The 14,345-nt window shown below is 42.1% G+C and overlaps 1 protein-coding gene across 1 annotated transcript in view; it reads right to left on the bottom strand.

The window, feature by feature from the left end:
* Positions 1-14,345, bottom strand: part of CORIN (corin, serine peptidase) — a 377,616-nt gene that overhangs the window by 77,071 nt on the left and 286,200 nt on the right. The window contains exons 10-11 of the mRNA XM_077477533.1: positions 12,753-12,857; positions 1,844-2,075 (exon numbers count right to left, since the gene is read on the bottom strand). Coding sequence (XP_077333659.1) covers positions 1,844-2,075; positions 12,753-12,857 — 337 coding nt within the window. The remainder of the gene's footprint in view (positions 1-1,843; positions 2,076-12,752; positions 12,858-14,345) is intronic.

Here is a 14,345-nt window from a genome sequence, read left to right as displayed (position 1 = left end):
GTTGTGATGTGGCAGGAGTTACATTACAGATTGATCAACTGTCCCTCTTAAATCATTCCTCTATACATAATTCACTCCAAGGTTACCTATACCAGCTTTATCCTTGCGCCTCAATGCAGTTGTGTCCTCAGATACCCACTGCTTCCAATGGACCTCCTATGTGCTCATTAGCATGGAGTCAACCTTGCTAGGTTCACCAAACCCAGCATGAAGTCCACAAGGTTATTTTTATGACCATTTTTGAGACCAACAAGCTATTGTTGAAAAGGGCAGGAGGAGCTGGGAACTGCCGTAAAGCACATGCAAATCTTTTTTTTCTAATATTGTTCATGTGGCTTAGTGGCAACATTAAAAACACACAAATCCTTTAAATAACATGCTTGCTGGATGTCTTTAAGCCACATGATGCATTACAGAACAGTGCAATATTGTCCTTTAAAAATGACAGCATACATTAAAAAATGTGTGTTTGCGTTGGGGGGTGGGGGGCAGGGTGGCGTGGGGTGCCCCTAAAATTCCACTACAGACGCTTATCCAGGCATGTGGCCTAGGAGATCAGGAAAGAAATATGTGACCCTCCCTTTCGGTACCAGACTAGGCCATATACCTTTAAACATTGGGGGTATCTTTTAAGGAAAGGGCAGCAAAGTGTCTCCCACTTACAAGACACCTTCTCCCAGTGTTAAGGATCAAGGCCCTCTGCCTCACATTCAAGGCCTCAAGAAGGATATGGGGGTAATAAATGTGGTGAACTTATAATGGAATCTAGAATCCCTCTTTATCTGAAATATCCACCCTCCCAGGAGAATATATATATATGGGTACTTTAAAATAAATAAACACACGCATACACTAGGGTACTTCTCCAGCATGTGGGAGGAGGTCCAAGCTTGCTGCCTTCTTTTTTCTGGCCAGCCAGGCTACATGCACGGATAAGGGTCTTTTTTTTTTTTTTTTTTGGTACAACAAAAATGGGAACAAATTCCTCCTAAAGCTCAATTTCACCAAAAATTTATTTTTTAATTAGGAAGAGTTAAATCTGTCAGAGTTTCATTATTTTGGGAACATGGCAATAGGAAACATTTTGGCTGGGTTGGATTACATAATAAGGTAGGTGTGGGTCAGGGGTACCATGCTTGTATTAAATGATACTGCACTGCCTAACATTCGTGTGTTTACACTTGGTTCCCCAATCCTGCTGTCATTGCCCCATCATTTGCATTGTCACAGCCAATGTTGGCATCAAAGTCAGGACACCCATTGCTCAAATCCTGAAATCCTATATTGCATGCAAGAGCTTAGGGACACGACTATACTGGGGCATATACAAAAAATAAGGCCATATTTTGCCACCTGAGAGCCACAGGTGTTGCATAAAGCTGCCTGTACCAATGAATTAAGAGATACATTTGTCAGAGTATACAAAACTCTGAGGCCAAAACTAATCTTAGAAAGTATTATTGTACCAAAAGAGTAGTTAACTTAGAACTAGATGGAATAAAGCTTGAAATAGGCTTCCAGCAGAGGTAGTGAGTCAGTAAGTGGATTCAAATTTGCTTGGGATAAACCCACAACTATACTCAGACAGAAGAAAGTTAAAGTAAAAAAAATAACGGGACAGCATCAATTGACCACTTTGTCTTTTTCTGCTGTCACTCTTCTATGTTTCTAACCCCTCCTGTCCATGCACTGATTTTGATAAGCCACAGCACAATTAATGTCAGTTTAATTTTTAATGGAAGGAGTCTCATAACATGGGATAACAGGAGGCTCTATCTTACCCCCAAATATTAGGTACAATATATTCAAACACTGAAACATTATTGTTAAAAGGCATCATCACCTGCAGGGTGGTATCCGCTGGTTTAACTCAAGTTCACACTTTGGTACCAAGATAGTGCAAGCAAAGTACATGAGGTACTTGTAGCAGTTGGTCTGAACCAGAGCTGGAAACAGAGAGGACTCCCAGCTTATGGAGGCTTCTTTCTGAGTCCTGTGGCCAAGGTAATTTGGGAAATGTGTATGATTATAGGGGAGATTCATACACAGCTCCAGAGTTATTGGTTCACATTGACCTAAAGTTTTAGCAACGTGAAAAAGAAAAGGAAAAAAATGGTCTTGATAAATAACAATATATTTCCAAAGGAAAAAGACTAATCAGTAAACTTCACTAATACAGCACAATAAATGTTTAGTTTCCAAATGCCTGGAAAAAAGGTTATTTTTAAGATTTTATATTTTGCTTGGCCTGGGCACTGTCACATGACCACAGAGGTGATGTAACTTCTCCCTTGCACAGCACTAGGTAGGCCACTTGATGAATATTTGTACAGAAATTCTTTTTTAGGTAAGCTTAATATATTTCAAATTCCTGGGGGGGGGGGGGGGAATTATTCCTTATTTGTTATCATCAGTTATTAATAAATCCTCTGAGTGCATTGCTTCTCTTTAGAAGTAACCTGTGCAACAACACCTGAATGGAAATTACACTATCAAATTTCCCTTCTGAATTTTTTTCTGAAGTGTGCCCTGGTCTGCTGCTCGGTATACCAAAAAAGGGGGAAAAATCATTCAGGTAGGGTTGAGAGCTCTTTATTTGTTTAGTGTTATTTACTGTTGTCTTGAAAAGATGTATGTCGATCTCCAGGGTCAGATTGCTGGGTTTTGGATACTGCGATGTTGAGAATAAAATGATCTTGGAGCCAGCCAGGTGATGTCTACAGAGTACCTGACCGGCAGGGCTATTGCTAGTAAACTCACTTAGGCCGCAGAAGTCGTAGTAGGCCAGGTAGATGGCCGCTTGAATGACCAAGCTAGGAAGAAAGCCAAATGGGGAATGAGAGAGGATGTACGACATGTCTCTGAAGATGGTACTCGTGATGGGCAAGCGTTTGGAGTTGGCTTTGGGCTGCTGCTTCTGAATGCCACGTGGAAATAGCTTGGATTGTATGGGTTGCAAAGGAGGATGGCTTTGTGAGATCCTGCAAGGCCAGGAAGTGTTGGATGCTGGCTAAATATAGTCCGATGGTGTTGTGTGATAGAGCCAATTGAGTGTGGCAATATGAAATGAAAGCTAGTATGTGCTTAGTGTCTGTTAACGTTTCTGCGGGGCAGGATGCCAGAAAACTTGCAGAAGGCGTTCCAAGCGTGTGGTAAGCCTTGAGTGTGTTGCAGGATAAGGATTGATTGGTGAGCTGGGTCGCGCTGTGAGGGTACTGCTTTAACCCAATGTCAGCTGAGACCAAGGTGGGAAAAGAGATGGTGTTGGGTTGGCTCCGGGTTTCTGCTGAAAGATTAAATAAAGTTAAAACGGGACAGTGCATCTGTTGCGACCTTGTACTTTACTGAAATTTATGTGCAGTGTACACTGAAGTGATGTTGCAGGGATAATTGTATGAGCCTGCGTAGGAAGGACATAACAGGGAGCGACTTAAATCTGCCCTTGTTAACGATATTGGCCATGGCTCTGGCTGACTTGTGCCCTAGTTGCAAAGTCCTGTTTTTTTAAGTCGAAAGCTCAGTCGACTGGAACCTGGGGGAATAACGTTCAACCTGGTGCAGGATGGAACTACCTGAACGTGACTGACCTAGAGGAGAAATGACAGACGGACAACGGAGAGTGGATCTATGACATTAGAAGGTGAATGAGTGACTGTGTGACTTTGAGATGCGTTTATAGCAAATGCAAGGGAAACCTTATTGGGAGGTGAACAATGGTTAAACAAACTAATTTGAAACCATGAATGGAATTTGAAGGAAAACTACTTTAAGAACAGTTGGTCTGAAGCTATGTGGGTCAACATGCCTTGTTGCGACTGGATTCAAACTGGACCGTAGAGTGAGCCGTACTGAGGGGTGTCTGTCAATGGCATGACAAATCATACAGTGACCTGAATTTAAAAGTGAACTGTTGCATTGCTGAGGCGACCGACATTGAACAACAGTAGAGCGTATGACGGAATAAAAGAAACAAAAATGGACGAATGACCCAACAAGAAGCGACTGCCGGACCTAAGGAGAACATGAGACAATATACAAAATGAGACCACTGATTGATTGAAGTGATGGTGACATGAATCAGGGTGCCTTAACTTAAATCATAGTGAAGGGTATGTGAAATGAAGGAATGAAATGTTTGCCATGACACTGGCAAAGAACCGGACTGTGGAGCATGGACTGAAATGAGATGAAATGACTAGAACGAGTCGCTATGAATTGGTGCATTGCAGATGCAAATGTTAATGTAACAAATGAAATGATTTGCCATGACAGAGGCCCAAATCAGTGTGCCGCAATTTGCAACTGATAACAAACTGGACTGCGGAGCCTGGAATGCATGAGACGGAATGACTAGTACATGTTGACACGAATCATTGTGTTGTAGATGCGACTGGGTTTGAATCGGAGTGACGGGTATATGAGACAAATGGAATGATTGCTGTAACAGAAACACAAATCGGTGTGCCGCAGTTGCGACAAATAATGGCTAACACAAGTCGATATGGATTCGAAATGGGGGTGAAGGGTATGTGAAATGTAACAAATTAAATGATTTTCCATGAAAGAGGCACAAATCGGTGTGTAGCGATAGCAACAGACAGCAAACCTGTCTGTGGAACAGGAAATAATGGCTAACGCGAGTTGAACTAGTGCGTCGCAGATGCGCTTGAATTCGAATCAGAGTGAAGGGTATGTGAAATATAATGCCGTGTACACACGAGCGGAACGTCCGACAGAAAAAGTCAGACGGAAGCTTTTCATCGTACATTCCGATTGTGTGTATGCCCCATCTGCCTTTTTAGTCGAAGATTATGACGGACCTAGAAATAGAACATGTTCTAAATATTTTAACAATAAATAGTTAATTCCTATCGGGAAAACTGCTCATCTGTATGCCCGATGGACCAAAAACGATGTAAGCTCTGAAGCAAGTGCAAGACGGAAGCTATTGGCTACTGGCTATTGAACTTCCTTTTTCTAGTCCCGTCGTACGTGTTGTACATCACCGTGTTCTTGACGGTCGGACTTTGGTGTGATCATGTGTGCGCAAGACAGTTTCAGTGGAATTCTGTCAGAACTCTGTCGGAAAAACCTTCAGAGTTTATTCTGACGGGGAAGCTGGTCGTTTGTACAGGGCATAACAAATTAAATGATTTCCCATTACAGAGTCACAAATCGGTGTGCCACAATTTGCGACTGATAACTAACCTGACTGTGGAGCGTGAAATGCATAAGATGGAATAACTAGCACTAGTCGACACAAATCGGTGTGTCACAAACGTGACTGGATTTAAATCGAAGTGCAGGGTATGCGAAATGTAACAAATTAAATGACGTGCCATGATAGAGGCATGGATCAGTGCGCTGCAATTTGCGACAGACAACGAACGGACTGTGGAGCATGACATGAAATGAGATAACAAAACTAGCTGGGACTAACCGGTGAGTCGTTGATGCAACTAGATTCGGACCGGATGGTAGTGAGAACTAAAATAACTGAAATGATAGACAGTGTGTTTAAGTGAAATGGGCCTACTACGTGGTGTGAAACAAAAAGGTGCGAGAATGTACTAATGAAACTGATGAAAAATGGCTCGGTGTTTGTGCTCACAAACTGAGCAACAAGTTTGTGGTTTTGCACAAGGCTAAAATAAGGCTTTTGGTGACCAGGGGTATCTGGCAAACAACGATGCGTGAAATGAATGAAATGATATACGAATCCTACCTGTGACAGTTTGGGCAAGACACGATCTAGGAAAACCACGAACAGAGAACCGAAAGCCTCTGAAAGTTCAGACACGCAACTCACAAACAACGAATGAGTTGGAAGAGTCGGCCTAGAGACGTAACAGATTGTGCACCGGAAACTGACAAAGACCACAGATGAGTGGGCTGCTTAAATACCCCCCGGACTCCTCCCATAAATTCAGGCCACCCTACTGGCCTATATATATATATATATATATATATATATATGTATATATAGATATATATATATATATATATATATATATATATATATATATATATATATATATACACACACACACACACACACACACACACACTAGTAAATAGTAACCCCGCATCTATTACCTTTTGTCTTTTGTACTACCACCCCCTCCCTTTAGAATGTAAGCTCTACGAGCAGGGCCCTCCTGTTCCTTCTGTATTGAACTGTTCTGTAATTGTGCTCCCCCCCCCCCCTCTATATTGTAAAGTGCTGCATAAACTGTCGGCGCTATATAAATCCTGTATAATAATAATAATCATATATTAATTTAGTATTCACTTAATCAATTGTTAGAATTGTATGTGGGAGTTATTTGTAGTAGCAGTGTGATTCTTTTAGAAGTTGCTTGTTAGAAGATTCACAACATTCAAAATAACTAGCGTGGAGTGGGGTTTTGGATTCATAAGTAGAAAATGTTTTAATTAAGAACTTTTGCTATAATAATCCCCAGCCTCAAATGCTTTAGAACAAAGTTTACTTGCTCTAGTCACACTTCACAGATGCAGCAAATATGTGTAATATTTAGGAAAGGCCTATTTGTGTTCTGCATCACAGCTGTTTCTGCAGATGATTCCAGTCCATTGAGGAGGAAAGGTCCCAGGAACCATGTTATTTTCACGGCTGGAGTTTTCTGTCCTAAATCTGTGCAACTGCTTTCTTTCATGAGTGACTCAGTACTCGGTGCTATTGCATAACTCAGGCGTGTGTAGTTTACAAGGAGGCAGTAAATCATATGGTCAAAATCCATTTGCAAAAGAACACAGAACTGTAATTTATTACTTCAGGAAATGCCTATTTAAGAGAAATATTCTTTTTACAACAAGAAACAGTTTACCATCATATTTAAAAGGAGTTCCCTCTGAACATTTATTAGTAGTTGGGTAAATGGCAGGGTTAGATAATGTGGAGTCAAGCAAGAGGCAGAAAATATTTTCTTTTTTAGTTCACAAGATGGGTGAACTAGATATACTGTTGCACGAGGTGGATTCGAATTTTGTTTGAATTTCATAGACTTGGTATAACAGCTCTCATGATTGGCTAACAACCATTCAAGGGTATACCCTTTATCACAGAGATAGAGAGGGTAGAAAAGGGGTAGGGGTATGCCTGTATATCAAGAATAATGTACAAGTGAATGTGAGAGATGACATCACTAAGGGAGCTAGGGAGGAGTTGGAATCCTTATGGGTAGAGCTCCAAAGGGATGAAGTGAAGGGGAAAATATTACTGGGAGTATGCTGTAGGCCCCCTAACCTGAGGGAGAAGGGGGAGGCGGACCTCCTATCACACAATGAATTAGCAGCAAGGATGGGCAGTGTTCTCACAATGGAGGATTTTAATTATCCAGACAGACTGGGCGGAGGAAACCACACATTCATCTAAGGCTTGCCAGTTCCTAAATGTCTTGCAGGACAATTTCATGGGTCAGATGGTAGATGCACCAACTAGAAATAAAGCGTTACTAGATCTACTGATTGGCAAAAATACAGACCTGATCACGGATGTGGAAATCAGGGAAATACAAAAACACTGAATTTCAAAAGAGCCAACTTGCCTAAACTACAAACCTTACTATAAGAAATAAATTGGGATAAAATCTTAGGAACAAAAAACACAGAGGAGAGATGGGTTTACTTTAAGAGCATACTAAATAAGGGCATTAGCTAGTGCATCCCATTGGGTAATACATTTAAAAGAGCAAACAAAAGTCCTGGGTGGCTTAACGCCAATGTAAAAATTCATATAAAAGCAAAAGAGGAGGTCTTCAAAAAAATACCAGGTTAAGGGATCATCATCAGCATTCAAACTTTATAAAGAATGCAACAAGAAATCCAAAGGTGTGTCAGGGCTGGCTGCTCAGCTGTCGGCTAATTGCCAGCTCTCATCTCTCTCCACAGTTACCCAGCTGTTCCTGATCCTGCCCATCTGACCTGCCTACTTAAGGCTGTCCAGCTCACTTCATCTCTGCCTTCGCCTTGGTCACATCACAAGAAAGCATCTCCTGCATTCTTGTTTAAAGGCTGACTTGCTGACAGCTCTTCTGGCTCCTTATCCTGCTTGCTGTTCCTCTACTTGGATTCCTGACTTCTGGCCTGGCTGATTACCCGATTTAGTTACTGAACTCTGGCCTGGCTGAATACTCAATCCGGTTACTGGACTCTGGCTATGCTTTGACTACGCTTACACTATTTACCTTTTTATTTTTTATTAATAAACAAGTGTGATTTAATTGTACTTCTGTCTCGGTCTGGTTCATGGTTTCTGACAATAGACAATCTCTCCCTCCTCCTAATCAGTCAGGGGCTTGACCAGACACGAGAAGTTACAAATAAACTACTGATAGTAGTTGGCAAAGCCCAGGAAATGCTGCAGAGGATGTAAACCCATGGGTTGAGGCCACTGTAGGACTGCCAAAAGTTTCTCTGGGTCCATCGAAAAACCAGCAGTGGAAATTACACTCAGGAATATAACCTGCTCACGATGGAACTCACACTTCTCCAGACATCTGTGTGGTGGTTCTCCAGGGACTTGGAAAATATAAGGATATCATCGAGATAAACCACCACACATAACTGCAACAAATCTCAGAGAACATCATTAATAAATTCCTGGAAAACTGCTGGGGCATTACAAAGGCCAAAAGGCATTACCAGATACTCATAATGGCCTGTTCTGGTATCTACTGTCAGAAACCATGAACCAGACTGAGACAGAAGTACAATTAAATTTTTTATTAATAAAAAATGAAAAAGGTAAATAGAGTAAGCGTAGTCAAAGCACAGCCTGAGTCCAGTAACCAGATTGAGTAGTCAGCCAGGCCAGAATTCAGTAACCAAATCGGGTAGTCAGCTAGGCCAGAAGTCAGGGATCCAAGTAGAGGAACAGCAAGCAGGATAAGGAGCCAGAAGAGATGTCAGCCAGCCAGTCTTTAAACAGGAATGCAGGAGATGGTTTCTTGTGATGTGACCAAGGCGAAGGCAGAGATGAAGTGAGCTGGACAGCCTTAAATAGGCAGGTCAGACAAGCAGGATCAGGAATAGCTGGGTAACTGTGGAGAGAGATCAGAGCTGGCAATTAGCCGACAGCAGAGCAACCAGCCCTGAGAAGGAAGGGCTAAGCCAGCCCTGACAGTGTGAAATTAGGGCGGCTAAGATAGAACACGAAAAACATAGTGGAGGAGAGCAAAAAAAATCACAAGAAATTCTTTAACCACTAGAGATCAGCGCTATAGCCGAATGACGGCTACAGCGCGGACCTGCTTTGCCGGGACGACGTCTATTGACATCGTCCCGTGCACGAGCGGCCTGCGCGCCCTTAGAGTGGTGCGCGCGGCACGCTCTGTGATCAGCGAGTCTATGAGACTCGCCTGATCACGGATCAGAGCAAGGGGTCGATCCCGACCCCTTACCACGTGATCAGCTGTCAGCCAATGACAGCTGATCATGTGACACAACAGAGCCGGGAATCGGCCATTTTTAAAAAAAAAAAAAGCCGATCGCCGACAGCCGTGAGATGGACTTCAGTCCCGATCACGGCCAGCTCATCAGTGCCCACCTGCCCCCTGCCAGTGCCACCTAAATATTAAAAAAGTGCCCCCCATCAGTGCCCCCAGTGCCACCCATCAGTACCCACAGTGCCACCCATCAGTGCCCACAGTGCCTCCTATCAGTGCCCACAGAGCCACCTATCAGTGCCCACAATCTGCCTCAACAACAGTGCTGCACCCCGGTGCCACATATCCGTGCCCATCAGTGTCATCTACCAGTGCCCATCAGTGCCGCCCATCAGTGCCGCCCATCAGTGCCACCTATCAGAGCCACCTATCAGTGCCCATCAGTCCCATCTATGAGTGGTACCTATCAGTGCCCCTTAGTGCCACCCATCCATGCCACCCATCCGTGCCACCCATCCGTGCCATCTTATCTGTGCCCATCTTTGCCCATCAGTGCCACTTTATCTGTGCCTATCAGTACTGCCTTATCTGTGCCTATCGGTGCCGCCTTATCTGGGCCTATTAGTGCCGCCTTAACTGTGCCTATCAGTGCCCACCAGTGCAGTCTATCAGTGCCCACCAGTGCCGCCTCATCAGCGCATTTCAATGAAGGAGAAAAATGACCTGTTTGCTAAATTTTATAACAAACTATGAAACATGATTTTTTATTTTTTTTTATTTTGCATCTTTTTTTGTTTGTTTAGCAAAAAATAAAACTCCCAGCTGTAATTAAAAACCACCAAAAGAAAGCTCTATTTGTGGGGAAAAAAATGATAAAAATTTCATTTGGGTACAGTGTTGTATGATCGCGTAATTGTCATTCAAAGTGCATCAGTGCTGAAAGCTGAAAATTGGTCTGGGCAGGAGGGGGGTTTAAGTGCCAAGTAAGCAAGTGGTTAAGTATGTAAACAGTAAAAAAGGAAGGACAGACCATAAAGAATGAGGAAGGACATGTGGTTATAAAGGATGGGGAGATGGCAAAGGTGTTGAATTTATTCTTCTCCTCAGTCTTCATGAGGGAATTGGGGGGCTTCAGTAACCAAAACTGCAGTGTTTATCCTTGTGACACATCACAGGAAGCACCCTCATGGCTAACAGAGGACAGAATTAGACTTGGGAGACTTAACATTAATAAATCACTGGGCCCAGATGGCTTGCACCTGAGGGTACTTGGTGAACTCAGTCATGTAATTCCCAGATCATTGTTCTTAATTTTTACTGACAGTCTACTGACTGGAATGGTGCCAGTGGATTGGAGAAAATCCAATGTAGCACCAATATTTAAATGGGGCCCAAAAATACATCCCTGGGAATTACAGACCAGGTAGCCTATCATCAATAGTATGCAAGCTCTTGGAGGGGATGATAAGGGTATATATACAAGATTTTAGTAATGAAAACAGTACCATTAGCATCATTATCTAAATCATCTAAATAAAGGAGTTTCCATCTACATAAAGGAAGGCCCGTAGATGTGGTGTATATGGATTTTTCAAAAGCATTTGACACAGTTCCCCATAGACATTTACTGTACAAAATAAGGTCCATTGGCATGGACCATAGGGTAAGTACATGGATTGAAAACTAGTTACAAGGGTGAATTCAGAGGGTGGTGATAAATGGGGAGTACTCGGAATGGTCAGGGGTGGGTAGTGTGGTTCCACAGGGTTCTGTGCTGGGACCAATCCTGTTTAATTTGTTCATAAACAACCTGGAGGATAGAGTAAACAGTTCAATCTCTGTATTTGTGGACGATACTTGGCTAAACAGGGCAATAACTTCTCCGTAGGATGTAGAAGCCTTGCAAGAAGATCTGAACAAATTAATGGAGTGTGAAACTACATGGCAAATGAGGTTTAATGTAGAAAATTTTTAAATAATGCATTTGGGTGGCAAAAATATGAATGTAATCTATACACTAGGTGGAGAACCTTTGGGAGAATCTAGGATGGAAAAGGACCGGGGGGTCCTAGTAGATGATAGGCTCAGCAATGGCATGCAATGCCAAGCCGTTGCTAACAAAGCAAACAGAATATTGGCATGCATTAAAAAAGGGATTTAACTCCAGGGATAAAGCAATTATTCTTCCACTCTACAAGACTCTGGTCTGGCCACAACTTGAGTATGCTGTCCAGTTCTGGGCACCAGTCCTCAGAAAGGATGTACTGGAAATGCAGAAAGTACAAAGAAGGGCAATAAAGCTAATAAAGGGTCTCAAGGACATTAGTTATGAAGAAAGGTTGCGAGCATTGAACTTATTCTCTCTGGAGAAGAGGCGCTTGAGAGGGGATATGATTTCAATTTACAAATACCGTACTGGTGACCCCACAATAGGGAAAAACTTTTTTGCAGAAGGGAGTTTAACAAGACACGTGGCCACTCATTAAAATTAGAAGAAAAGAGGTTTAACTTTAACCACTTTCAGACCGGACCATTTTGCTGGCTTAAGACCAGACTACTTTTTGAGATTCAGCACAGCGTCGCTTTAACTGACAATTGCGCGGTCATGCGACGTGGCTCCAGCCTATGCTATAACTTTTGCGCAAATCAATCAATAATCGCTAATTGCGATTTTTTTACCAAAAATATGTATAAGAATAAGTATCGGCCTAAACTGAGGAAAAAAAATTTTTTTTTATATATTTTCTGGGGATATTTAATATAGCAAAAGTAAAAAATATTGAATTTTTTTCAAAATTGTCGCTCTATTTTTGTTTATAACGCAAAAAATAAAAAACGCAGAGGTGATCAAATACCACCAAAAGAAAACTCTATTTGTGGGAAAAAAAGGACGCCAATTTTGTTTGGGAGCCACGTCGCACAACCGCGCAATTGTCAGTTAAAGCGACGCAGTGCCGAATTGCAAAAAGGGGCCTGGTCCTTAAGCTGCAAATTGGTCCGGGGCTTAAGTGGTTAATGAATCCAAAGTTCCTAATGAATCAATTCATCTTTCTACAGTTTCTCTCCACCTCCACAGTGGAGAGTGAATCAATTCACTCAGTCCAGTGAACAAGGCGCTAAACTAGGCTGCAGTAAACCTGACTTTGGGCGTAATCATATTAAAATAGGAAAGAAAAGAGTAGTTCTAGAAGCTAGAAACAGTGTACATATCACAAGAATGGCTGGCCAAAATCAGAAATAATTTTGCAGGTAAAGCAGTAATCATATATACATTTCAACCTTGCATTTAGTTGTTGGCCCTGATTTATACTTAAAGATAATGGTAGTAGAATTAAATTTACATACTGCAGTTGGTTTTGTTTTGAGGTATTTCACAGTTGGTGTCATTGGCGCATGATTCAGAGCAGCCCGCCAACACACACTTAGAATCACCATCTTGGCATGGGTGACCTGTGCAAAGAAAGGCCATTAATATACAGTATGTTGATTTACCATATTGAATTGCAAACAATAAAAACAAAACTGTAGATATACTGTGCAGGGTGCAAACAAGGGGGGTCTCACAGGGTCTTGAAAACAATCTAAGCAGATAAAAGAGAAATTCAAAGTTGCATAGTTGGTAAGGTTGAATAAAGATACCAGCCCATCAGTTCAACCTGAGTGTGTGTGTGTGTGTGTGTGTGTGTGTGTCACTACCATTTTCAATATCCCCGTACATTGTGTTCACAAATAAACCAATCTAAATGTTTTTTTTTTCCATTTGTCTACACTCCACCAACTGTAGAAGAAAGTTTCACATCCTTTCTACTCTTAGCCCTTGTACACGCGGTAGGACATTCCGACAACAAAATCCGTCAGATTTTTTCAGACGGATTTTGTCCGAAACTGGTGTTGCAAAATCCGGTCGTTCAGAGCGTGATGACGTTCGTTCATTATGACGGGACTACGTTCAGGCTAGTAGCCAATAGCTTTGGTCTCGTAATTTGATCTCAGTATGCGTGGACAAAGTCCGATCGGATCATGTTGTCGGAAAATGTTATATCCAGCTCTCAAACTTTGTTGGTCGGACATTCCGACGGAAAAAGTCCGATGGAGCCCACACACGGTCGGATTATCCGACAACACGGTCCAATCGGATATTTCGTGTGTACAAGGGCTAACAGTAAAGAACCCCTTATGAACCGTTTCTTATTCAACCTTTTTTGTGGCTGCATGTCTTATTTAGAGACTACAGGTTAAATAGTTTCTTTCCAATCCTAGATCACCATTCAAAGATTTGTATATTGTGATCATATCCCCTCTAAAGTGTCTCTTCTCCCGGGAGAATACATTTAGTGTTTGAAGGTGTTGCTCATAACTCCTCAGGATCCTTATTAGCCTTGTTGCCCTTCTCTGGACTCTCTGCAGTTCCAGCACATCTTTCCTAAGGATTGGTGACCATAACTGGACCGCAAACTCAAAATGTGGCTGAATCAGAGTTATTTAAAGTGGTATAAATATAGTTTTATCGCTTGAGTACATACCCTTTTTTATGCAAGCTAAGAGTCTGCTGGTCTTGCTTGCTCCAGCTTGGCATTGCATGCTATTGTTGAGTCTGATAACTACTAGAACCCCCAGATCCTTTTCCATCCTTAAATCCCCCAGAAGTCCCACCAGCGAATAACTGGCATTCATATTTTTAGCTCCCAAGTGCATTACTTTAAATTTTTCTATATTAAACCTCACCTGCCATTTAGCTGCCCACCCCTATATTTTGACTAGATTTTCTGCTAAAGTTGCTATATACCGTTGTGAAGGTATTGTCCTGCTTAGCTTTGTATCATCAGAAAACAATGAAATTTAACTATTTATTCCAGCTTCTATATCGTTTATGAACATGTTAAACATAATTAGTCCCAGGACAGAGCCCTGGGGTACACTGCTCACAACTCCAGACCA

The sequence above is a fragment of the Lithobates pipiens genome, unplaced genomic scaffold (genome assembly GCF_037356315.1).
Source record: "Lithobates pipiens isolate NorthernLeopardFrog02 unplaced genomic scaffold, aLitPip1_a1.2 Scaffold_13, whole genome shotgun sequence".
In the NCBI taxonomy this organism is placed as follows: Eukaryota; Metazoa; Chordata; class Amphibia; order Anura; family Ranidae; genus Lithobates; species Lithobates pipiens.
This window is presented reverse-complemented; position numbering and strand designations above follow the sequence as displayed.